The following is a 27,309-nucleotide window of genomic DNA, read 5'->3' as shown; positions in this document are numbered from 1 at the left end:
GCGAGCTCGCCTCCCGCACATGTTCACCGTTACCCAGGTTCCTGGGATTAGTTCCCATATGCTACCAAATCCCACGGTATGACCACAACCCGGCAGAGTCCAACCCAGTCCGGGAACCCCAGGCAATGCCCGGGGGGCTCATGTCCAGACCCTGCCTACCTCTATCGTTCAACTGGCAACCGCCGTGTGTAGAGATACCACACACACGTCGAGATGCTGTGCATCTCATCCCGGATCCAATGGTACGTGTAAGTCACCATTTGAGTTTGGAACCGGCCCATTTCCTGCAGGGTTACCTCCCTTCCGCGGAATTAGTACCGTTGCCCAGATATCTGGGATTGGACCTTTCCCGTTTCCGTTTGGTCCTCCTGGCACGTAGGATTCCGACTCTCCCTCCCGGTAGGATCGTCCAAGCAATACGGGACAACCTCTCTTTTACGTGTTGAGGTACCACGTACACGCTGAGATACTCAGTATCTCTTCCCGGACCCAACAGCACATGTAGGTCGCCATTTGGGAGAAGGGCCGAGGCCACTGCTCTCCCCCGGTAGGGCCAAATGTACCAGGACACAGTGCTAACACCTATAGTGAAACCACTGTCTGCTACCATGTTCCCTGGATAAAGGTGGACCTTCCAGCAGGATTCCGCTCCAGGCCACAAAGCAAAAACAAGCCAGGACTGGCTGGCACGGAACGTCCCCGACTTCATTTCTACCGCTGATTGGTCTTCTAGAAGCCCGGACCTTAACTCGTTGGACTACAAACTTTGGACAGTCCTTTAGTCAAAGGTCTGCCATAAACGGCATCCATCTGTCGACAGTCTGAAACAATCCTTGACCCGAGCAGTGAACAATTTTCCCATGGACGTGGTGCGTAATGCCATTGACCAGTGGCCGGGCAGACTTCGTGCCTGCATCAAGGCCAAGGGGGGACATTTCGAAAAATGATTCGTGCGTCAGGTGTACAACATATCAATGCAAAACATGACCAAAATAAATTGCCTAGGTGTTAATACTCTCTGTGTTATTCACATATAAACTTGTGACAGTACTTATGATATAACTACGTATATAAGATCATACATTTGAAACTCCCGGAACTTTTTTTCGCAAGACTGGAAATTATTGAAAATTTATGATGAACTAGATATATACTGTTTCAAATCTATGCCGACAAAACATTCTCCAGTGGTTACCCAGCTTCGCGGTACTTCAGCATACCATTTCTTGTCATTAGAGGCTAAATCTTTACCAACATGTCATCAAGGATCTTCATCTACTACATGCAATTAATACTGAACATGCTTCAAATATTTCAAAATATCGTTTTCTGCTTTGAAAAGCAAAATATAAAGAACTTTCTTACAGTGTATGTATTAATACAGTATATATATATGGGTGATTCCACGAAAAAGGGAAATTTTCACTTGGAAAATTTTTGTTCCGTTGATGGTCGCCTATTTCGATAAAAATATCACATGCACTTACTACTACTAAGTACATGTTAATTAGGTGTTCAGCAGAGCTGAATCGTTATTGGTGTAGTAAATAAAAAATAATAAACTTTTTAGCACCCACGGAGTTGAGACCATAGGTCACGGAGTTGAGATTAGTTAACACGGAGTTGAAAATTGCTGTGGAGTTGAGAAACGTGATACATCTGGGTGATAAGTTTTGGTTTATAAGTGATTAAGCTTATAATTTACATAAAAATTGAAATAATTTTCCAATAGTTTTTGTAAGTTAGAATTATTCTCCTTATGTTGGATAAAATTCTAACAAACTAGATGGCACGTAATTTGTTATACAAATATACTCCAGAAAATACTGCAAACATATGAAAATATATCTATCGAAGGTTCCAAAATTGAGTATATATATATATATATACAAGGGCGGATCCAAGGGGGAGCTATAGGGGCTATAGCCCCCCCCCCTTGACGCTGAGGTATACACTGGATAAAATGGACTTCAATTCTGTTTTACACTGGACAAAGCGGTAAACTATGGTTTAGCCCCTCCCTTGATCATATCCTGGATCCGTCACTGTTGCGCTTTCAATATGTTGACTATCATATGGAGAGGACAAACTTTTCCCATAAGCTTACGAAACATATGAAGTAGTCACTAAACCTGTATTGTCTACTTCATTTGTTTTCTGAGCTTATGCAAACCGTCTTTTTCTGTGTGATTAAGTCAACACGTCGAAAGTGCAATACCGTTGGTGTTAGGAATCACCGTGCAGTTGGTGTTAGGAATCACCTCCCAAACGTTGTCGGTATTGTTTTGAAACGCCCTGTATAATGCACACAAAATGACAGTGTAAGGCACTCATCATTTCTGTTTTCTTTGGATAATTCGATGCTCTTTGTTAAGTAGTCCTCATTTTCCACTCCAATGAAGGAAATGTCTTGAGGAAACAGGGAAGGGCTGTTCTAGTCTACACAGAATGACAACTGCCAACGCTTTTTAAACGTCAGGTTTAGTAGGTCAGAAGAAATTCCTCCCGATCCGCGTCATAAAATTAATTGACTGTCCATACATTGCCCTCAGACTCTTCGACAATCCCTGAAAAGAAAACAATTAGCTGATCATAAGACTGAGACGTTAATAAGTTAAAAACAGATACCATCCATCTTGATTTGACTGAAGTTTTACCTCTGGCTACCTTACAGCCCCAAATATGAACTTCCGCGAAACACTCCTTAAATGGGCTAGGACCCACCAGCCGGCCTTTGAGTGTGAGTGACACGTGGTCAGCGTGTCTGCTCTTACGACCGTTGCGATGGTCTGCGCGATCAGGTTTCAGTACATCTCTACTCAAATGAGTTTTTCAATTGCCTCACTGTACGAAGTAAACACCATTAATTTTTAGGCTTCCACCGGGAAACAAACCCAGAACCACGCACGAAAGGCGAGTATACTAGTCACTAGACCATAAACGAGCTTTATTTCTATCAATATATTGAAAGAACAAATATTTGGAAGAGCATGAGCATAACAAATACTATAGGATTATCAACTCCGTGAACTTGTCTCAACACCGTGGATTCCTTAGTTTTCAGATGACACGGAGTTGAGAACCATGGAGTTGAGAAAATCGAATATAATTTATCTTTACCGGCCCACTTTTTAACCAGTACATGTGAGTAATTGTGTACGAATTTCCTACGTTAAGGCGTAGGTTCCTCAAGGGAAAGAAGGTATATACCATACAAATACATTCAGTAATAAATACCATGGTGTTGAGTATCAATTAATATACGCACCTGCTTTCCACACACAAAAATTTTTTTCCTGTAGCTTTTAACACGTGCACACAACTTTTTCTGTTCTTCAGTCAAACATATCTGCCGTGTCTTCTTGTGGGTGTTGCCAATGTGGACAACCATGCTATCTGTTGAGAGCAATGATAATTTTTTTTATTGCCATGGAGTTGAGACGAAATAGAGGTGACAGAAACGAAGCATAGTCAAGCTTTCGAAAATAATCGTTATAAAGGTTTACTTTCCACAAAACCGAAACATTGAAGTGTTCTCTTCCATTTAATTACCATTAAATGATGTTTGATTTGCGACTTCAGTTGTAATTTATTGATTAAAATCAGTCAACTGTAGTCTGTGACAGCCCACGGTGTTGAGAAATTGGGTAATAATTAATTTTTTACGTATGTTTCGTGTTATATTTGCAAACTGTTATACATGGCATACCTACTTTGTAAAGGTTACTACCAAACAAAATAAAAATGAGGTGATTCTTTCTAGTAGTAGTTTGAAGAAATGCCCGTGACAGAAAATTTCCCTTTTTCGTGGAATCACCCATATATATATACAGGGTGGGCCATTTTAATTAATCCACGGAAATATCTGAAAAATGATAAAACATAGAAGAAATTTTTGAAGTACACGTTATATATTGCTAAGGGGGAAAACCAATTTCGCCAAAAGTACCCCTCCCCGAACCCCGTAAATGGGGGTAACGGGGGGTAACTTTGAAATGTCAAATGGGAACATGGGTCGAGTAATACCTCGTTCGAAAGGTCTTGGAAAACTAAGTAACGCTGTACCAAAAGATGTTTCATATTGTGCACCAGTTTCAAAATGGCCGCCATGATATGGTTCGGAAACTCCAGTACCCGTAGTATGAAAACCATGGAAGGTAAATGAATGGAACAAAATTGAAATACGTAAATATCATAGGGCATATCGAATGATGTAATCCCTGTGATCCCAGTGGCCTCCCTGAAGGGGTCTTGTGGGCTAACTTCAAAATTTCAATGTCTGACCGGACAACGGTTCGGGCGTACGCTTGACCTACCCAATGCTGTTTGGAAGGCAGACTTCATGCATAGAGAATTGGTGCACTAAGTTAACGCGGATGGCCACAGTTACATTTTGATTAACTATTAGCATTCATGTCATATTGTGAGCTTGAGGGACGAAACGGTGTGTACGTATATCCCCGAAATGCTTTCTGAATAACCAGCACGCATTGCCTAAAAGTTTCTCTTTTTCTAGTCACTACAGCGTCATCCTTACAAACAAATGTTTCAACCACACCATACCTATTTGTAAGGTTAGCCTTAATTTACGAATTAAAGTAGAGTTCTCGTTTGAACTTTCACTTTACTTTCCACCCCACTCACATACAGAGCGCAGGGAGAGATTATTTTGCAGGACTTGGATTTATCTCTATACCGGTACATTATGGCAATTTTACTCTAATATTTTTATCTCTATTGTATTATTCTCGAGCCTTGGAACGCCTCCGTGGTTTTCCTATTTAATTTTCGTTATTTTCATTTATGTCTAACCGTATTCATACTATGGGCACTAGACGTTTTCTTAGACACAGTCACCATGTCTTGGCGATCATTTTGAAAACGGTGTCTCATGTGGAAAATTTTCTTACAGAAGCTGTTTGATATTAATTTGTCTATGTAACGTGATGTTACTCGCTTCAAGCTGCTATTTGAAATTTTCAAGTTGGTTCCGGATACCTTTCAGTTGGCTCTTGGAGTCACCCCGACAACACCTCTCGATGTGCCTTACGTCAGTTAGCTACTCCAGTTTTTCTTTTGTTGATTTATCTCAAATCGCTTTCATACTACGGGTACTAAACATTTTCTCTGACACGGATACTATGTTTCGGCGGCCTTTTGAGAACACTGCCATTTCACATCAATCGTTTTCTCCTGCAATATGTTAGATTTTGCAAGATTTATCGAACGAGGTACCACTCGGCTCATGTTACTATTTGAAATTTTGAAGTTAGCCCCCAAGACCCCTTTAGGGAGGCCACTGGGATCACAGGGACCACACCGTTCGATATGCCCTATGATATTTACGTATTTCAATTTTGTTCCATTCATTTACCTTCCATGGTTTTCACACTACGGGTACTGGAGTTTCCGAACCATATTATGGCGGCCATTTTGAAACCGGTGCACAATATGGAACATCTTTTGGTACAGCGTTACTTAGTTTTCCGAGACCTTTCGAACGAGGTATTACTCGACCCATATTCCCATTTGACATTTCAAAGTTACCCCCCGTTACCCCCATTTACGGGGGGCGGGGAGGGGTACTTTTGGCGGAATTGGGTTTCCCCCTTAGCAGTATATAACGTGTACTTGAAACATTTCTTCTATGTTTTATCATTTTTCAGATATTTCCGTGGATTAATTAAAATGGCCCACCCTATATATATATATATATATATATATATATATATATATATATATATATAGTTTTACGGTATTGATAGAATTGAAATGTTTCTAATGAATCTCCAACAATGTTAAAATCTTGTAATCCAATGTTTGAAAAGGTCAACATCGATATCAAATGCAATGTAGTTCATGACTTCTTTTTATCATTAAAAAAACTGTTTCCTTTGTAATTAAAAAGTCATTAATTCAGAACGGTGTCCTTTCGCTAATTGATTATGGTAATATAGTTTGTGGTGATCTAAAGGAATACATGGCACAAAGGTTTCAAAAATATCAAAATTCATTGCATGTTAGAATCACGCAATGGGCTTTATAAGTTTGTACTGTTCACACGATAACTCTTAAACAAATTATGTTTTAACAATAAACAAGTAGAGCTATTAGCACGGCCGATTTCGTTAATGAAGTCAAACCGTTAACATCTTTATGGATAACGATGAACTAAACGGTAGGTATGATATTCCGTTTAAAACTCCCTAGCTTCTATGCAACTTGCACACCAGTATAGAAATGTTGGTTGCATACAGTACAAGGATATCTAGATTTTCTTACTGCAAAATACTCCTCCGAAAATCCCATACTGGAATCGTGTGATCTTGATGTATTTAGCAGAGCTCATTCACAACTAAAATTCTCAGACCACATCTGACTATTGGTGAAAGAATTGGATTGATTAAGACTAAAATCACGACACATATTATGATTATGATTATGATTATCGTTTTAGGTTCTTATCCGAAATTTAAGTTTAACTATAATTTTTGAAGATGAAACTCACTTCCTCAATACCAGATTCTAACAGATTAAGCTTCTTTCTGGATGCATGGAATAATTACACATTTTTTCATCATTCCTGGTTTCTGTTTCCCTATCTGAAGATAGTATTCATGTTCAAAAGTTCTCTTAATTAATAGTAATAATAATAATAATAATAATAATAATAATAATAATAATAATAATAATAATAATAATAATAATAAACCTTTCATGTTCACTTATGTAACTACACATTTTTCATTATTTTTTAACATCTTCTATGTTAATAAATAGATAACCTATTCTAATGTAAAACGTTGGAAAATTATATTAAATGGTTAACATTGAGCGAAGATTACTACTCTTAATTCGCTGTAAAATAAATGGCGATTATTTCCACATATATCTAAAATATCGTGTCGCAAGAAGTTTGTTTTCATTTCAGAATAGTGAGGTGAGAGATGTTTAGCTTTGAAGGAACATTGTCCATTGAGTACATAAAATGTTTGTGTGTTTTTTTGTAAAACCATGACTCTGAAACCTTGAATGGCTTCTTGCTGTGCCTAGGGTGTTCTTCGTTCTGCTCTTGTGTTCTTTATTGTAGTATTTGGTTATCTCTTTCTTTTTATTAAGTATTATTTTGTGTTATATAGTGTTACGTGCGGAGATTTTATCCACACTTAAAAAAAAAAAAAATCTTGGAGTGTATTGCCTGACGAGTATGCAACCCGAAATAAAGATGTAATTTTTTTAGCGCCTCTGACGGAAAGTGGTGAATTACTTACCTACGACTGTGCTTGAAGAGGATGGCTTAGCCATTCGATTGCTACTGTGCAAGTGGGCACTATCTGTTCTGCTATATTCAACTGTGTATAAGGTTATTATATATATATATTACGGGTTTTCAGAATTAGTGAATTTTACCGTTTATTCCTAAAAAAAGAAATCTATATTCGGATATTTCTAAAGTATTGGTATCTAATTTCTGAATAGTGTTATTTCGGTTTGGTGATATTGTGTGGATGAAAAGTTCTGTACTGTGACACCCACTTACTTAAATCGGGAGTGAATGGAATAAGATATCACTTTTGTAAATGGGTGAGTTGTTATACTAATTTGTTATATTCTCTGATTTAAGGTATTACATTAATTAGGACTAAATATATTTTATATCTATTTGAATTATAGAATGGTGTGTTATTAAAACAATTTTGAATATATATATATTTTTTTTTTAGAAAATTAATGATATGGAATTGTGGTAGGGTAGATGCTGCTACTCTATTAGACTCCTTAAATATACTTACAGTAAAAAGAGTTTCATCCAGTATAAAAATATATATATCAGGATATAAATTTACATATGTAGAAACTACTATTCTTGTTCAAATACATTGAAAGTAGAGATTGCTTGATTGAATTATTGTTATAAAGTTTTCAATTCACATATATAACCTTTTATTTCAATATCCTAATAGCATCTTTCTGATTATTTATATCATGGTTTTTTGTTTTGCTAAGCTGAAATACGCAGAAATCCTATAGATGGGAATTATTATAGAAAATATAGTTAACATTTGCACTAGGAGTATCTCGCCTAATTTCCCTCATTTAACAATTATTATTGTAGGGCATGTTTCCCTTTATAGATATTTGTCCTGGTCATTAACGGCCGGTGGCCCACGACGGAGCCATACCTAAGGCACGTTACAAACAGTAGCAATCGAATCTTAAATAATAATAATAATAATAATAAAAAATTGTTGAAATTAGTTACGGTACATGCCTTACATACTTGATAGGTTTAAAGTGCTGGAGTAAAATCTGTTTTCTTGAGACTATAGGAGGGAACGTGCAACATAATACATGTATATACATTTGTTTGTTCGTTACTTGGTACGTTTGTTGTTAGTTGTTAAATATATCCGCATTATTTTTGAAAAAAAAAAAAGTTTGAATTTTGTATGGTTAGAAGGCTGTATGGTAATACCGGATTGCTTGTATGAAACAAATGCTTGTAAATGTGCAGTCGCTATTAGGCAGAAATATTTTTCTGGTGGGAATATTTTTGTATATTATAGCATTAACTTTTATTTCTTCATTATTCATAAATATGGAAAATCCTGCGGGAAGGCCTGGTCAGCTAGTATTAAATGGGTTTGTAGGAGGAGAAAGGGGAGCATTTATTCCGCCTAATGTAGGTCAAGGTTGGGATTTGTCGTATTTGGAAGGGGAAGCCGAATCAAGTAGGCAACATTTATCGTCGTTCACTGCTGATAATGTAACTGACCTGTCTTCAACAGGTGTGTGTTCTGACCTTGCTGATAGCAGCGGAATGTTGAGGGACGAGTTGGAACCTTTGTGTGTGTCGACAACAAGTAGTCGTAGCTCCCTGAATCCGTTTATTGACCTTGATCAATCAGCTGAGGAGATGATTGCGAAAGAAAAGAAAAGCACAAATCCATTTTGCGATAAAAATAAAGTTGAAATTATGCGCAATGAACCTCAGAACGTACGTTTACTGAATAGTTTTGTGCCTTTTAATTTTAATATGGAGAAATTAACGGTTAATGCTTCTTGTAATTTGTTTAATGAACACGTACGTAGAATTCCTGTAGTAGATGGATCAGATGATGTAAAACTTTTTCAATTTATGAGTGTAGTCTATGGTATTATTAAATTGAATTTATTTCCAGTAGAAACCGTTCTAATTGCTGCGTTAGGAAAAGCGCAAGGTAGATTAAATCAAGAATTAATTTCCTTATATGAAATGACTACCGAATGGTCACAAATTACAAGTCATTTGTTTCAAAAATACATGACACCATTAGGTAAGCGAGCCATTATAAATAGATATATTAAGGTTATGCAAAAACCAGAAGAGAATTTATTAGATTATGTAAACAAAATAATAGACTCATATATTGTTTGCTATGGATCCCTAAATTATGGGAATAGTAAAGAAGTTATACAAATTATTATGGAAGGAATGAATCCCCACTTAAAACATGACATATATAAGTATCGTTACCCAACATCATTAGATGAGTTGTTGAGTGAATTAAATCAATATGACTTACATCAACGGAATTTGGAGGTATACAGTGCATTAACCAAGGTTTCAAGTAGAGGAGGTGAAGAGCGTAAACAGGTTTCCTGTTATTTTTGTGGTGGACTGCACCGAGTAGCCAATTGTCCTGCTAATAAACAATATTTGCTTAATAAAAAGTTGTTGAAAGTGAACATGGGGATGAATATGGAAAGACGCTTTGCAGGGAATAGTGACCGGTCAGGGGCTCTGAATCAGGAACTTGGGTCCGGTGTTCAATCTTCTAATGGTGCGGGTGTTTCAAATTCTTTCAATAATCAGTTTATGAATAGTGATAGGAGGAATAAGAGACGCTTTGCAGCTAAGAGTGATCGGCAGCAGTATACGCTTCCTATGGAGAGGTCCGAACTTCGAATCCCGGTAGATAATATTGAACATGGACACCCTAATGTGAGTGATGGTGTTTATAGTGAAGTTTCTCAAATTAACAACGTAAAAACAAAGCATTATGCATCTAGACCAGTGAGTAATTTAATGCATAGTGGTAATTTTAAAGGGAATCGAGTTTCAGTGTCTCGGAATGGTGTAGAAAATGCGAACTTAAACATTTTTAGTTCGTCACCTGCTAATAATGAAAGTATTAAGAACTTTAGTATTTTGAGACAAGTTCATGGAGAGGGAGGAACAATACCCTCAAACTTTGTTGATAGAAATACAGTGAATATTAAACAAATGGATGGAACAATAGAAAATAATACTTCAAGAAAACTAATTGCAGCTTTTGTCGATGCTTTTGTGCTAGGAACTCGTAGGCGAGGGGGACTAGACACTTGTTCTTCAGCTTCACTTATTGATAAACAAAACTTTGATAGGTGGAATCAAAACTTAAAATATCCTGTGCAAGTGTTTAATGAAAAGTTTACAGGAGTAGGGATAGATAAACAGAAGTTAACTTTAGAACAATGTGTGAGGATTCCCATTAAATTAAAGAATCGAGTGTATCGATTAAAGTTTTTTTTGGTGGAAAATCTTGAACCAGTTTTTATTATGGGAATTAATGAACTTAAGCAGTTAAAGGCAAAGATCGATTTAGTGACCAACAAGTTAATCCTTCCTTTAGAGAACTCTGTGGTTTCTTTGAACTTTTCATTAAGGGACCCCCCACCTGATTTACGTGAAGATACTTGTGCTGTTGATTTGTTTTGCAGAGAACCATCCCAAATTTCAACAAAATTATTTTTGAGGGAGGAATCTTCGAGTGAGTTACCTCCAAACGTTGGTCGGGAGTCACACGTTAGGGAATTTACTCAGGAACCGACCAGGGGACAGTCCAGTGTTGCCAGCTCAGTGGAGACTAATGGTTTTTCCAATACCAGTTTCAATAAGCAGTCTGTCGAGAATCCATGTCAATTGAGAGTGGATCCGGAAGTCTTGGAGGAATATCCGGAATTACAAGGGTATGTGAATGAGTTACTTGATAAATTTCCTAATGTATTTTCACCCAATGTAGGAAAAATTAAGGATTTTAATTATAAAATTCTCTTAAATGATTACACTCCTATTCGTAAGAAAGCATATCCCATGTCACGAGCATCTCAAAGAGAACTCGATAAAATTATTGATGAGATGTTAAAATCTGATTTAATTCAACCTAGTAATAGTGAATATGCTTTTCCCTGTTTTCTTGTTAATAATAACGATGGATCTAAACGTATGGTCGTAAACTATTCTGCTTTGAATCGGCATCTTTGTTTAAATACACAGTTTACACCTCGGATTGAGGATATTTTAGCTGAATTATCAGATGCTAAAATCTATACCCATCTTGATATAAGAAAAGCATATTTAACAATACCATTGACGGAGGATTGTCGTCATTTGACGGCATTTCTTACGCATAGGGGTTTGTTTGAATTTAAGGTACTTCCATTTGGATTAGCTGCCGGAAGTCATGTGTTATCAAAAATACTAACTGAATTGTTATATCCGTTAAAAGATGAAGGTGTAGAGTGGTATATGGACGATCTAATTTGTAAAAGTAAAGATATAGAGAGTCATAAGGTTCTGTTAGAAAAAGTTTTAAAAAGGTTACAGGATAAAGGACTTACTTTATCAATTAAGAAGTGTACATTTTTTTCACGTAAAATTTCATATCTGGGTTTTATTATAGAAGATGGAAAAATGAAAATGGACCCATCTAGACTTGAGATTATTAAAAGATTGCCCGCTCCAAAGAATAAAAAGGGTTTGATATCTTTAGTTTCATTTTTACAATATTATGCAAAGTTTGTTCCACAATTTCATGAGGTTATGGAACCAATAGAAAGATTAAGGGCGGCTTCTGCAGTATTTAGGTGGGGACCAGAACAACAAAAGGCTTTAGATAATATAAAAGAACTATTTGCAAATTATGTTGTATTAAAATTGCCTGATTTGAATAAAAAGTTTGTAATTAACAGTGATGCAACATTAAGAAGTTTGGGAGGGGTGATCCAACAATATGATGATGATAATAACTTAGTTCCAGTGGGTTTTTATAGTAGGCGTCTAAAGAAATACGACTTCAATAAGCCTATATATTTGTTAGAAATGTTAGCGGCCATTGAAACCATGGAACGTTATAGAACTTATTTGCATAAACCTTTTGAGCTAAGAATGGATCACGCCGGTTTAGTGTATGCCTTAAGGAATATGAAAAGAGTGAAAAGATATGGATCGTTATTATACCGTCTCTTTTCCTTTAATTTTGAAGTAAAATCAATTTCTACTAATATGAATGTCTCTGCAGATTTTATTTCGAGATTGTATGACATTAGTAACTTTGAGGAAATAGAGATAGAACCTTCACATGCGGATAAAGTAACAAATTATTTTTTGATTAATCTGTGGAATATGCCTTATGTAAATATGTCTATACGAGATCATCAGTTAAATGATCCTGAATTAAATAAGATTATAAGGGATTTAAAAGCAAAAAGGGTGATTGAGGGATATAAGTTGATTAACAATATATTGTGTCGTAAAACTAAAGCTATTAGAAATCCGTATAAAATTTGTTTACCTAAAACATTAGCTCCAAGTATAATTGAGTTCTTCCACGCGAGTATTTTACCCGGATCTCATGCCGGAATAAGTAAAACTATTGGGAAGATCTGTGCGCGCTTTACGTGGCCCGAGATGCAAAAGGAAATTAGGGAATATGTTTCTGCTTGTAAGGAATGTCAGTTAAATAAAAGTAATAATGTAAAACCTGCAGGAAAGTTGATTTCTCAGTATGAGAAGATAGTAAATGGATGTTGGCAAATTGACATAATAGGCCCAATGGTAGAAAGTAAATCAGGACGTTATTGTCTGATAGTCGTAGATTCATTTTCGAAAAGAGTCTTTCTTGAACCAATAAAATTCCTTTCTAGTCAAAGTATTATCAATAAACTTTATAAATTAATGTGTAGAAATGGTTTTGTGTTTTCAATAGGTCATGACAATCACTCGGTGTTTACATCAGCTAAGTTTAAAGATTTTCTCTATGCAAATGGAATTAGGGACATAAGTATATCACCATATCACGCGGCGTCGAATCCGAGTGAAAGATACGTGTCTACGATAAAAAATTCTTTGAGAATATATTTTGGACAAAAACAAACATCTTGGGATAAAGGAATCTGGGAAATTGAGTATTCAGTAAATTGTGCTATTCACGAAGAAACAAAATGTAGTCCTATGGACTTAATTTTTAATTATGATGTATGTAATCCGTTGGATGTTAAATGGCAAATAAAAGCTTCAGATTTAAATACTCGTGAACCGGAGTTATGGTCAAAGGCTCTTCAGAACATGAGCAATGCGTGGAAACGTAAAAAGAAATTATATGATAGAAGGCGTGTTGATCATAATTATAATATCGGGGATAAAATTTTGATTAAAACTCAGTTTCTTTCCTCTTTGAGTGATAAGAGAACGAAATCTTTGTGTCCAAAATGGAGTGGCCCTTATTCCATAGAACGTTTCTTGGGTGGAAACACTGTTCAAATTAGAAATACGGAAAATCCTAGAGATATTAGAAAGTGTCATGTGAGTCAAACAAAGATATTTAGAGAAAGGAGAAACATTGTAAAATAATCATAAATTTGATACCTCTCATACTATTAATTAGATATGTGATATAGAGAATTTGTGATATTAAGAAATGATATTTATGGTCCAGCTTTAAAATTAAAAATATATATGTGTGGATATATTTAATTTTTAATGTGTTATTAATACTTGTTTTTGTTAGTTTTCCAGATCTGGATGTGTTGTATAATTGTCATGGTTTTGTTAATTGTCCAATGTAACGGTAATTCTCGGAAAATTTTATGGAAGATATATCAAGATGCCTAATTCATGTAGCGAGCAAGAATGGATGTAAGATGAGTATTAAGATAAAATTGTAATACTTTATTGTTATTATTATAAATTATAGAAAGTTATATTAAATTAATACAATTAGATGAACTCACCTCTGATAATATATATATATAATTAAAATGGATATTGATATTAAACCTGAGATAATGTCACATTTTGAAATTTGTGTATTTTATGAATAGGATAATGACTGATGACTTTTCTTTAACTAACGTGAGTGGTTGTAACTATAGTAATGAGTGAAAGTTTGTTTGTAGTTTAGGGGGATTTTTTTTCTTTAGTTTGGTTTCGTTTAGTTGGAGTGAATGAGTTTGGCGAGAATGAGTTAGTTAGAAATAAATAGATGTAGGTTAGAGGTGTTAAATTACTAACAGCGACTGACAAGGACTAACGATAAATTAAATTCTATTCATAATTAAGAAAATAAGGATAATTACATGTTGCAAAATTTGTTATAAAAAGTTGTACCAACTTTTTATCGCTGAGTGGGCGATGTGTGTTACGTGCGGAGATTTTATCCACACTTAAAAAAAAAAAAAAATCTTGGAGTGTATTGCCTGACGAGTATGCAACCCGAAATAAAGATGTAATTTTTTAGCGCCTCTGACGGAAAGTGGTGAATTACTTACCTACGACTGTGCTTGAAGAGGATGGCTTAGCCATTCGATTGCTACTGTGCAAGTGGGCACTATCTGTTCTGCTATATTCAACTGTGTATAAGGTTATTATATATATATATTACGGGTTTTCAGAATTAGTGAATTTTACCGTTTATTCCTAAAAAAAGAAATCTATATTCGGATATTTCTAAAGTATTGGTATCTAATTTCTGAATAGTGTTATTTCGGTTTGGTGATATTGTGTGGATGAAAAGTTCTGTACTGTGACACCCACTTACTTAAATCGGGAGTGAATGGAATAAGATATCACTTTTGTAAATGGGTGAGTTGTTATACTAATTTGTTATATTCTCTGATTTAAGGTATTACATTAATTAGGACTAAATATATTTTATATCTATTTGAATTATAGAACGGTGTGTTATTAAAACAATTTTGAATATATATATATATTTTTTTTAGAAAATTAATGATATGGAATTGTGGTAGGGTAGATGCTGCTACTCTATTAGACTCCTTAAATATACTTACAGTAAAAAGAGTTTCATCCAGTATAAAAATATATATATCAGGATATAAATTTACATATGTAGAAACTACTATTCTTGTTCAAATCCATTGAAAGTAGAGATTGCTTGATTGAATTATTGTTATAAAGTTTTCAATTCACATATATAACCTTTTATTTCAATATCCTAATAGCATCTTTCTGATTATTTATATCATGGTTTTTTGTTTTGCTAAGCTGAAATACGCAGAAATCCTATAGATGGGAATTATTATAGAAAATATAGTTAACATTTGCACTAGGAGTATCTCGCCTAATTTCCCTCATTTAACAATTATTATTGTAGGGCATGTTTCCCTTTATAGATATTTGTCCTGGTCATTAACGGCCGGTGGCCCACGACGGAGCCATACCTAAGGCACGTTACAATAGCGTTTTTCATTATTTTGTACTGTTGGTCATCGTATCCGAAGTAGAGCCACCAACTGAGGTAAAATTTGTAGATTTACGCTCAAATATTGTTAAGTGCTTGATTAATTTAGCATTTTGAGTTAAAGGTGTTAAAAATTTATATCACATTTATTGTACTTACCTCCTGCACGAGCTTCCTCCCTTTCTATCTTCACTTTCGCACGTTCCATATTTCCTGACTCGGCCGGATTGACATTTGACCAATCATCACTTATTTCGGAGATAGTCCCTGCGTCTTTTATTGGCACTACACTTGAAACACCTAACACACCCCCACCACTACCGGCGCCGGTTGTCAGTTCACTGCTATTTGCAATAATTCTATTGTTGTTATTGGTGTTTTCACCACTTGCACCACTTATACTTCTATTACTATTGTGTACGCTAGTACTGCTGTTGCTTGTGTTGTTAGTACTATTGTTGTTACTGTCGGTATTTTCAACACTGTCTGTCTCCGTGGATCGGTTGGATCCTACGCCTGAAACAAAACAAACAAACAAAATATGTAAATTAAAAAGTAGAATTACTAAATTTTCAAACAAATAGTTTAAAAATAAACTATACTTCAATTATAATATCAAAGAATTAAATTTTATTTTGCTGTTTTTTTCTTTCTTTTTTTTAAAAAAAAATCTGGTATCACTTAGTGGACTAAGCAATATACACTGCTCCACAAAACTTAAGCAACTCGAAGAAAGTGGCAGAAAATAAAACGACACGATCACTGCACCAAGTATAATGAACAAACAGACGGTCCAGATGCACAATGCAACACAAGTGAAGATGAACAATAAAGTTAGGATGTACAGAGTGACCAAAAAGTTCAGCACAACGATACCACAACAGGTGAAGTTGGATTGTGCGAGGACATAGGCGGTCAATATGGCGTGTGACCACCACGAACAAAAATACAGTAGGGTGTATCGAAAAAAACTTTTTTTCGAAATCCGGTTACGGCTAGTGCGGATTTTTGGCCAAATGGCATCAATAAAACGTATAAAAAATCTCAACTCGATCAGACAACTCCTTCTGCTGCCGAGTAGAGCCCAAATATTAGAAAAATCAACAAAAGATTCACTTTTCAACTGATTTTCCAAAAAAATATTTTTTAAATATTTCCTATATTTTTCGGTCTTTTAAATTATTGAAATAGCATTGAAAAGGAGAACTAAATACATAAAACAAATTTATTACGGTTATTTCTGTACACCACAAGCATAAAACCTAGTTAATTATTTGTAAAAATGCACTGATTTTCTGGCGTATCGTACAATTAAATTTTAATATAAAATTATTGAAGTCTCTTGAATAGCGAAGAAAACACTTTAGCGCTAAATTCTAAGAGAAGTAATAGTATAAATAATTTGCTCCCAGTGCCGTATGCATCTGCTTATCACACTAGATCACCTGCCGCCCACCTCTCCCCGAACGCCTCTTCTCTTGTACTTGCCCAGCTGAAAGGATCGGTCTTATCAGTCGCCAGTAGTCAACCAGCTGTGTCGAACGTGATTGTCGCTGCTTGAGTTATTTATTAGTGCTGTAGGAAATTTTAACTAAATAATTTGTTTTTGTGTGAAGTGAAGTATGTAGAAGTGAGAACAGTGTTTCAGTTGTGTTAAGTACTTTTTATTAGGAAGAGAGTGACAGATACGCTGACGTTATGGCATCGACAAGTTTGTTACGGTCTGACGTTAGGAATAGCATTATTGGGACACCCAAGGAATTGGGTAGAACACAGCTACCAACCGTTGAAATGTATTGAGACAATACCTATGGGAGCGAGAATGAAAAATGAGAATTCCGGGATCTCGAAAAGAGCATTCAACAAAGGATTTACTTCTAGCGTCGCCAGGAAGATTGTAGAAAATTGAGATTACGTCTCAATCTTGTGGTTCTTTGATCTAGAAGAAAAGGCGCCTCTAGCACTGGCACTTTTCTTCCTTATGGATTAGGTAAGGATGGGTGAAGATTTCAGGTCTCTTTCGAAATTAAATTATTGATAAGTTTCAGCGCAATATTAACGTAAAATAGGTTAGGAGCCGGGCTCAGTTCTGTATGGTGGGCTTACTGAGAGTAGTTTTTCTTAAAACTTGTACCTCACAGCCACTTAGTCTTTCTTCGCAGCATCCCACAATAAAGGATCATTTGACGGAGTTGGTAGGACTGTTAAAAGATCAGTTTGAAATGCTGTTCATTCAAAAAAAAAAAAAGTACAATGCTGATTACGCAAATTCTTTAACGGCATATGCCAATGAAGTAATGAGAGATGTTTGCTACATTCTGGTTGCGAAGGAAGAAATTCAAGCCTCCAAGCCGATATTCAACGAACGCTGGAAGAATCTGCACCCATCCGAAGGTTTGAAGTCGCTCCACGTGTTCTACAGCAATGAGAGAACCTCCCTTACTATAGAAAGAACTATTAGTTCCCCACCCAAAACCGTTGTTGTTTCCATCACCTCTGTATGGGGTCCTGGATTCAATCTCAGCCCGCGCCAATTGAGCTTTGAGGTGAACAAACACCGTGCGCGTCAGTTTTCTCGCGGTTCTTCCGTTTCCTCCCACTTTCTTCATTCCACCATTTCATTCATTTCTCATCATCACAGTCTCTTTTAGCCTAGCCGACATAACCACAGGACGTAAAACTTACAGATTTCAGTTTATTTCCGTTCTTCCATCAGAAATGTTTCGCCTTTGGACCTCGCAGATGTCTACTCAGATTCTAACGACGAGTCAAGCGATGAAGTTGAATCCTCTTCCACTCCTTGAGATACTGAAACAAGTGAAGAGGATTTGCAGGCAGGGAAATTCGTGATGATGGAATTGCTTAGTGACAAAACTAACACAAAGAAAAATATGTTTGCATTTGCCAGTCGGGCGTGTCTGAAACAAAAATAATGAAAGTGATATTTATTGAACCTTTTGGAGGATTGCATTCGACATACCTAGCTGGTAGATTGGGTGGGTTTTTTTAATGAAATTAGAAAAAAATCTCCTCCGCAAGTTGAAATGCAAGGCTCACACAGAAACAGAAATGAAAATGAAACGAAACCTTTAAGTTTTACGTCTCACGGTTATGCTGGCTAGGCTAAAGAAGACGCTGATGATGAGAAATGAATGAAATGATGGAATAAAGAAAGTAGGAGGAAACGGGAGAACCTCGAGAAAACCCACGCACACGGTGTTTGTCCACCACAATGCTCACTTGGCGCGAACTGGGATCGAACCAGGGACCGCCATGCGTTAGAGGTAAACGCTCTATCACTGTGTCACTGCAAGGTTTACGCAGAGTGGTGTATACTTTTACGGAAGTTCCTGTGTAAAATGTTGTGTTACAAAACTAACACAGAAACTGTCATTTTTGTGATTCTAGTGTACCTGTATGACACAATAACGATTTGACATTACAGTGTACGACAAGTTTAATATTTACCCATTTTTCTATGAATAAACTGATAAACTAGTTAAATTTAAGTTGTTTAATTAGTTACTATTTAAAATGTATTTTTAAAATAATATATATGTCAAATTCACTGAAATGTAACTTCAGTTTATTGAAGAGTTGTTTTCTATACCAGGTAATTTTTCATAATCTAATGTGTATTTCAAATTCGATGTTAAAAGAAGACTTGTGTTTAAATCTCCTTTTAAACCGTTTGCTCAAACCCATAAATATGTACGTATGTGTTAAACAGAGTTAACTTGTAAGGTCTTCTCAGAGGTCACACCCGGAACTTCCAGTGGTCACATCCGGAACATTTTTCTAATTTTTTTAGAAACATGTAAGCATGCTTTCTCGAAAATATATACATCATACGAAAGATTGAAATCTCCTCATTGCTCTAAAGTGTTTGATTGATTTGTAAAGTGTAAATATTCACAGTTTTTTGCGATTGAAGAATGGTATCCGTGTGCGTCACACCCGGAACGCAGGTTTGTATTTATTTATACGAAATTTAATCTGAGTTGAAAACCAATATTTAGAAGGTAGTAAAATACAAATATTTTGCCACTGCAATAACAACAAAAACTAGCCTAACAGTCCTAGTTTATTAAAAATATTTAGCGTTCTATTCTCAGACTGTCACACCCGGAACTCCTGGATTGGTCGAAATACAACAGTTCACAGAATGGATACACATGCTCTAATCTTTAAGCTTGTAATAAACTATAAACCCTCAGTGATTGTAACACGATAATAATTAAGCGATGGAATTATATTTTAAAATTACGAGTTGTCCCAGATACAGGAAGGAATGAAAGGAAAGTTGTTTTTGCATACTGGTGTTAAATTATGAATTACCACAATCGAACCAATCTCATTTGCGTTTTATGTAGTTGTAAGGGGATGGATGAAAAGTAAATCCTCCGCTAACTTCAAAGTTACATAGTTAGAAATTACTTCGGTTTAAGTTCTGCCTAGCATTCTTATCTTAATTTCCCCTTTCAGTATCTCCTTCTCAAATCTCGATCTCTACAGGCTCCAGGTACACTGTTCCACAACTTTTAATGCGACTTTGAAGACTTCCGCAAGGTACAAAACTCTCTCTCATTATGAACACAAAGCGATAACAATATCCACGTCATTGTGATCATAAAACTGTGACATGCGCTTATTAATAACTTTATTAAACTCCAGAATAAGGCGCTAAGTTAACACTTCCCTTCGTGAAGAATGGTTTGTGATCCTTCCTTTGTCATTTTGGAGTGACTTTACATAATCAAACTGTATACGTATTTGTATAAGAATTCAATCAATTGTTTCAGTAACAAAATTACATTTTTTTAATCCCTAGTTATATATAATAAATGAATAGATGCTTATGATTTAATGGGGCTCCAGTAGCGAGACTATTTGCCCCCGTCACAATGGTTATACATAATGATAAATATCATATACTCAAAATTTAGGACCAACTTGGTTGACGATTCATCGTTCTAAAATAATATATAATATATAATATATATATATATATATATACTGAAAAGGTAGTTTCCGAAAGTCTACTTGAAATTGAACTTAAATTTAAATATGATATGTTTATATTTAATTTTAAAAATGTGTTTCGGGAGAAAAGAAGATTTAGAAAGTTAACAAAGAATGTTCTTAATTTCGATTTACTATTTCTTAAAGACTGACTAACTAGCATGCTAATTAAAGGGCTTTACTACACTCAACACAATTCTTTCGAATCTTAGAGAATTAACGTAAAACAATAAGATCATTAAAAAATTAAAAAATCACATATTATCTCAAAAATTATATTAAATTAGTAACTGGCTCCACGTTTTTTCTTATACATAGGGCAGAAATCTGCGTGCAAAGTATATGACATCATAAGTGCCACGCACACAAATTTTATTACTATATGAACGGTCTTGAAAAAACATCAATTAGTTCATTTAGTAGTAATTTGTAAATATGAAATTGCCCTTTTTTAAATATTAGTTCATTTAATAGTACTTTGTATATATGAAATAGTTCATTTATTAGCACCTCGTCGGTACTAAGTCTCCAACTTTAGAATATTAATTTATTTAATAGCACTTTGTAGGAATAAAATGGTCTACTTTTAAACATTAATTCATTTAATAGCATTTTGTAAATACCAAATAACCCACTTTTAAATACTAGTTCATTTAATAGCACTTTGTAAATACGAAATGATCCACTTTTAAAAATTAGCTCATTTCATAGTACTTTACAGGTATTAAATAGACTAGTTATAAAATATAAGTGCATTTAGTAGTACTTTGTAGGCATGAAATGATGTACTTTTCAAACATTAGTTCATTAAATAGTACATACTTTGTAAGTATGAAATAGCCCAATTTTAAATATTAGTTCATTTAATAGTACTTTCTAGGTATGAAATGGGTCACTTTTAAATACACAGTACGTTACCACATTGTTTGTGGTTTCTCAGTTATTTACAAAATCAAAAAAAGTGAAAGAACATGTGGTAAAGAACCTTAACGATAGTGTTTCGAAGTCAGCGATAATTAACTTTTAAAACTATGTTTACAGAGTTCCTCGTGGTTAAATGCTTTGTGCTGCCATCTCTCTTGTAGAACTCAGGAGTTGATTTCCTATAGCATCTCTTGTGGATTGAAAATGTGTTGATCTGTAAGTTCACGCCTCGTATAGTCTCGATACCTCAAAGGGATGATAAACCCCAAAACACTCTCTTATTCATAGTGTTTAGATAGGTTGTTCTGGAGCTTCCCAGCCACTGGATCAAAGTTTTCATGAACCAAGATTTTATAAGATGTAGACCTACTACATCCTATAAAATCTTAGGCCAGTTCTTCGATACAGTTCAACATGTGACTCGAAATACAAGAGCCCCAAACGGGAATTAATCTCAGCTTCTTGCACCAAAGATGCGAACTCTAATCCGTTAACTATGAGTGAACTACGCATTATACGTATTTTGTAAGTACTAGACTTATGGTTCCAATTTTATCGATTATTGCTTGTTTTGTTATGCTATTATTTTCAAAATTGTGAAAAAACAACGAACAATGAAGAAGTAACTACGATATCCTTTTATTATCACTTTTAGGCATTTTAATATTATGAAAGACCTTACTGCAAGGTCTTACTATTGTCCACAGAAACTGAATTTGAACCAAATATGAGAAATAAATTTGAAAGAAATTCGATATCTGATTTTAAGCTTAATTCCAGCGAACATTGCTGCTCTTACAAAAAATCTATACGAATGTTAGGAACATTGTATGGATTTATAGAAATTCAAAATTTGACAGTATTAACTACTTGTTACAAGGGCTTAATTTCTCCTGTAGTGCAACACTCTTCGGCTGTCTATGAACCACGACCTGTCCCGCACATCTTTCCAACCAAGATACTGTTCTCAATTTCGTTTTCAGCTACTGTTAGTCGTGTTTCTAAGCTACTTATGTCAAGTACCGGTAACTAAATTATCATCAAAAAATCATTTTACAAAACTAATCGCAAAAGAATAGATATTTTGTTTCTTCACAAAATAGTAAATGGCAAATTAAATTAACACACTTTACTTTTCATACTTAATTTCTGACTGCTCATTTGCACTAGACGGAATATGAGTCTATTCTACAAGTTTCTGTTTATATACCTACTACTGTATATACCTATTATTGATGTTACATGTTTCTGTACAAAATGATCAACGTGCTGTATATGGAAGTATACAAATAAATAAATAACTCCCTTTTTCAAACAACCGTTTAACTATATTATTACTACTACAATCCTTGAGTAGTACAAATTGTGGTGTATAGTAATCCTCGTGCTCAATGGAGCGAAGTTTTGCATGTAAACAACAACGACAAAATGAAAAGCCTTCAACGTGAAATCCTGCTACCTTTTCAAGGTCTTTCTCTCACAAGCAACAATATAAACACTTATTGAGTGTTATAGATCTCCAAAGGTGACAACAACAGACACTGAAATTTTGTCTTGTAGTTAATTATTTTATCAGTGGCGGCTCTTAAGGGAAATTACATCGGTAAAAAATTAAATTTTTTGTCCCTTCAAAATAAGGGGGAAAATCTTCCTTAATGTTTTAATACTTTTATATAAGCATGAGTACATTAGATACGTTTTCGTCGCTTGGATAGAAGCGATAAAAGTTTAATTTTAACTAATGTGACTTCCCTCAAAAACCGCCACTGACAAACAGCGTGTTCTATCGTGTACTGAATAAATTTTAAACATACCAACTCTTCAGTCTAATTACTCAGTAAAAAGGCAAACGAACAGGCCTACTGTTACCAAATGTTCCCAAATATTTTACTTTCTTGCCCATTCTCTTAAATTGTGTGGCTTTTTACCAAAAAGAAAAAAAAAGAAAGAAGAAAGCGAGGTTAACATAGCAACACTACATCATTGGAATTTGATTTTTTAAAATTTGTTAAGTGACACTTAGTTGCTTAGTGATAAAGGCAATGACAACGTGTCAGTTAGTGCTTGAACTTAAAACGAGGCGCCGGTACATCTACAGACCCAAAAAGAATAGGATAAGCCTAATAATATGTTTTGGAGGAATTAATTTTCCAGATTTAATGCGGAAATACTAAATGGGAAGGGCTAACGCAAACACTGCAGAATATTCTAAGTGGCATCATAAAACAATAGATGTTAGCTCATGAGCAGATAGTTGTCAGCTAAATCCACAACGCCTCAACTGTTTTTATGGATTGTCTGTTTCCTTGTAATTTGTCCATATGAAATCTGCTCTGCATATCAATTTTCACTTCACGTTCAGATACACACACACAAAAAAACGAACATTAAATCTGGCACTAGAAACTACAGAATTCGAAGTCTAGACTGATTATTATGTTCATTGAATAATATCGACAATTATTTCTCAGACTTGATTTTTTTTATGTATTTTAGTAGTAGAACTGAAGGCAAAATCATATGATTTGGTTCAGAAGCGTTTTGGCGAATGCCTGGATCATTTTCAAACAGTAGTCTTCTTTCTATTGGTCCTGACTTCCATTCTAATGTAATTTGCATTATTATACTAACAAAGCAAATATACATAAAAGAGAATACAAAAACGTTCAGATTATCGATATAAATCCACACTCATACCTATTAGAACTTCTGAAGTGAATTGATAATACATTTCGTCCTTCTATCATATAATACAGAGGATATGAAAAATGGATTTTTTCGGTGGAATCCCAATCGTTATTTGGGCTTTCATTCGAGGTATTATAAAACCTCAAATTATCAGGATTCAAACCTGGGAACACATGCATCACTACGTACTGACTATGGGGCAGTTGATTGCATTAAGATAAATTAACCAAACCGACTATCTCTAATGTGAACTGTCTAAATATCTGCAAACATCGCTCCTTCCTATCTATCTCTAACTAACATCATTAAACACGTTTCGCTGGGATCAGCTAAAGAAATAAATTCTAATTGATAATTATAGAGAGAGAGAATTATATATATATATATATATATATATATATATATATATATATATATATATATATATATATATATATATATATATATATAGAGAGAGAGAGAGAGAGAGAGAGAGAGAGAGAGAGAGAGAGATGTATCTGAGAGATATAATAGACGGATAGGTAGATATAATTCTCTTCTGACATGTAGCGACCTACACAGCATACAAATGGTGTGACGGAATTATGTTGCATTTCGAATATCTTGGAAACGAATTATCCAAGACAGATGGTTGTCAAAAAAGTATTTAAAAGTCCTTCATCCAGCAATGGATCGACAGTTGTTAATAATGGTATGTATGAGTTTTAAATATAAATAACCCTTACTACTTCACTCATATGATTCCAATTCTCATTCTTGATATCTGGGCATCTGAGATTAAGGACTGAGAGATCGTACGTTTAACCCTGTAACTGTGCGAATTTCTAAGAACAAAGACACTTAAAATTTACCGTTTGCCCCGCCCTCCATTATTCTTCTCGTATGTACAGAGAAAAATAATGTTCTTCAAATAGTCAATTGTTTCTGGCAGTGAAAAAATTGTATTCTACAAGCTCTCCCTTCCAGCTGAAATTTGCAATGCACACTCTTGCTATGCTAATAGAAATACAAAAGATACAGAAATCTTATCTGTATGTTTCATTTTTGATTGCCGAAAATGTGTTCTGCTATGTGAAGTTGAACCGCCATGGGCGTTCAAAGGGGTGGGGTGGGCCGGGTCTCCTCCCCTTGGCTCACGAAAATGTATACGTAATATAGCAAACCATGTATATTAAATACCAGACGTAATATAGAAACAATAATAAGCCCCGCCTACATTTTTTTTGTTTCGGGCGCCCCTGGCCACTGCCCATTTTGTTTATGGTATATTGTTTAAAAGTCCTGAAAAATGAAAATTTTATGAGAACAGTCGTGAACAAACGATCTGCATGGTTTAATATTCAAATTCTGAAAATGGGTTCTGATGTATGTGTATATGTAGGTTTATTTCGATATAACAAACGGTTCTGCGAACTCGAAATATTTTAACAACCGGTTCGCCAAAACCGGTGCGAACCGGCTGATTAGCACCACTATATATGGGATGGCCAATTCCGGAACTTTTATTTTCCGGAATGGGAAAATTTTCGGAATATATCCGACATCGGAATTTTTCGGAAATACGGAAAGTTAAATTTTCGATCCGGAAAATTTTGGCCATATATATATTACACCCACCAACCAAAATATTATGACGCAATTCCTAATATCTGATATATTCAACTTTGACTCGTAGGGCAGCAGCAATGGAAGCAATGATGTTTTGTAGGTGGTTGGAGAATAGCACACCACATCTGCACAAGTAAATCATTTAATTCCTGTAAACTCCGCGGATGGGAGCGATGATCTCGAATCTGACGTTCAATGACATCTCAAAGATGTTAAATTGGATGAGTTTGAGGGCTATTGCAGCAATTAAAATTCATCACTGTGTTTCTTGAATCACTGAGGACAACGTTGGCCTTGTGACAAGAAACATTATCCTGCTGAAAAATAAGAAAGCCAGTTCGAAACATGGCAGACATGAACGGGTCTACATGTTCAGCAATGACCTAATATATTCGTCGTTCTACTGACACATCGAGCCGTTACTCTACTAGGAGAGGAAGGACTTTGACCCGGCCATCAATGTGACTGGGGCAGCATAATGATTCATCTAATACACAATGTTGTGCCATTGCTTGCCGCTCCAATAATGGTGTCGTGCTAACATTGGTGCATGTTTGGAACATAGGCTGCAGAGGTGAACCATCTAACACTGTATGGTGAACAGTAAGCTGAGATACACTCGTACTTTGTCCACCGTTAAGTCTATTAACATCTGATGTTAGTTGTGCCACAATTTGCACGATCATCTATTGCACCTGTCTCGACAATATACGACGTCGGATATCTTGAATGAGGTGTGACTGCACCATGTTTTGTGGTTTGGTGCTGGTTTCAATGCCATCTTCCCACTTTTGAAAGACACTAACCACGGAGCTCATGAACACCTGACAAGTTGCGCTGTTTCCGAGATCCTTGTTCTTATCCGACCGGCCATCACAATCTGATTTTATCGAACTCTGGTATATCCCCGGCCTTTCCCATTCTATGCACAAGCACCAAACTAACTGATTGAGTGAGATCCCTGTCACCGTCTGGTGAGTGGTTCTACTGTGTCCCATGACTCTTACGTCAACACAAAGACTTCGTTCAAAAAGTAGCAGGTGGTCACAATGATTTGGCTGTTGAGTGTAGATTAGCTGTAAGTTGAATAGAATGCAACTTGAACATAACAGAGTACTTGAATATTCGTATCAAGGATATTCGAATTGTGAAATCCAGCTTTATCTCACAAACTTTTTCACACAATACAAGACACCCAAATAATTAGTTCAGGCTCTTGTAGGTATACATTCCAAATTTAGAAAGAAAATGATATACGAGAAAATCTCAACTTACAAATGGAATGTCAACACTAAACTGCAAACAAGTAACTTGCCTCCGGAAATGTTAAATGTTCTGGAATGATAAAAACACTACTAGACACACGCACATGCAGACAAAAACACGAACTTCACCCATTCGTTCGACTTCTTTAAGCATTACTAGTTCTCTCCTTTCATGCTCGGTTGAGATGTTGAAATGGACAGTTGCTTCAGTCAAGTATAACTACAGAGAATCGCAAACACCGATTGAAGTGACTTAAATGGATGGTGAATAGAAGAACGTGGCTCGCACACAAACAGTC

At 35.4% G+C, this 27,309-nt stretch overlaps 1 protein-coding gene across 1 annotated transcript in view; it reads right to left on the bottom strand.

Annotated features, from left to right (window-relative positions):
- Window positions 1-27,309, bottom strand: part of Camta (Calmodulin-binding transcription activator) — a 1,249,189-nt gene that overhangs the window by 833,467 nt on the left and 388,413 nt on the right. Inside the window, exon 3 of the mRNA XM_081739735.1 lies at window positions 15,663-16,019. Within this exon, the coding sequence (XP_081595861.1) occupies window positions 15,663-16,019 (357 nt within the window). The remainder of the gene's footprint in view (window positions 1-15,662; window positions 16,020-27,309) is intronic.

The sequence above is a fragment of the Thermobia domestica genome, chromosome 15, assembly GCF_964235325.1.
Source record: "Thermobia domestica chromosome 15, izTheDome1.hap1.1, whole genome shotgun sequence".
Taxonomy (NCBI): domain Eukaryota; kingdom Metazoa; phylum Arthropoda; class Insecta; order Zygentoma; family Lepismatidae; genus Thermobia; species Thermobia domestica.
The sequence above is the reverse complement of the archived record's forward strand: the minus strand, read 5'-3'. Positions and strand labels throughout refer to the sequence as shown.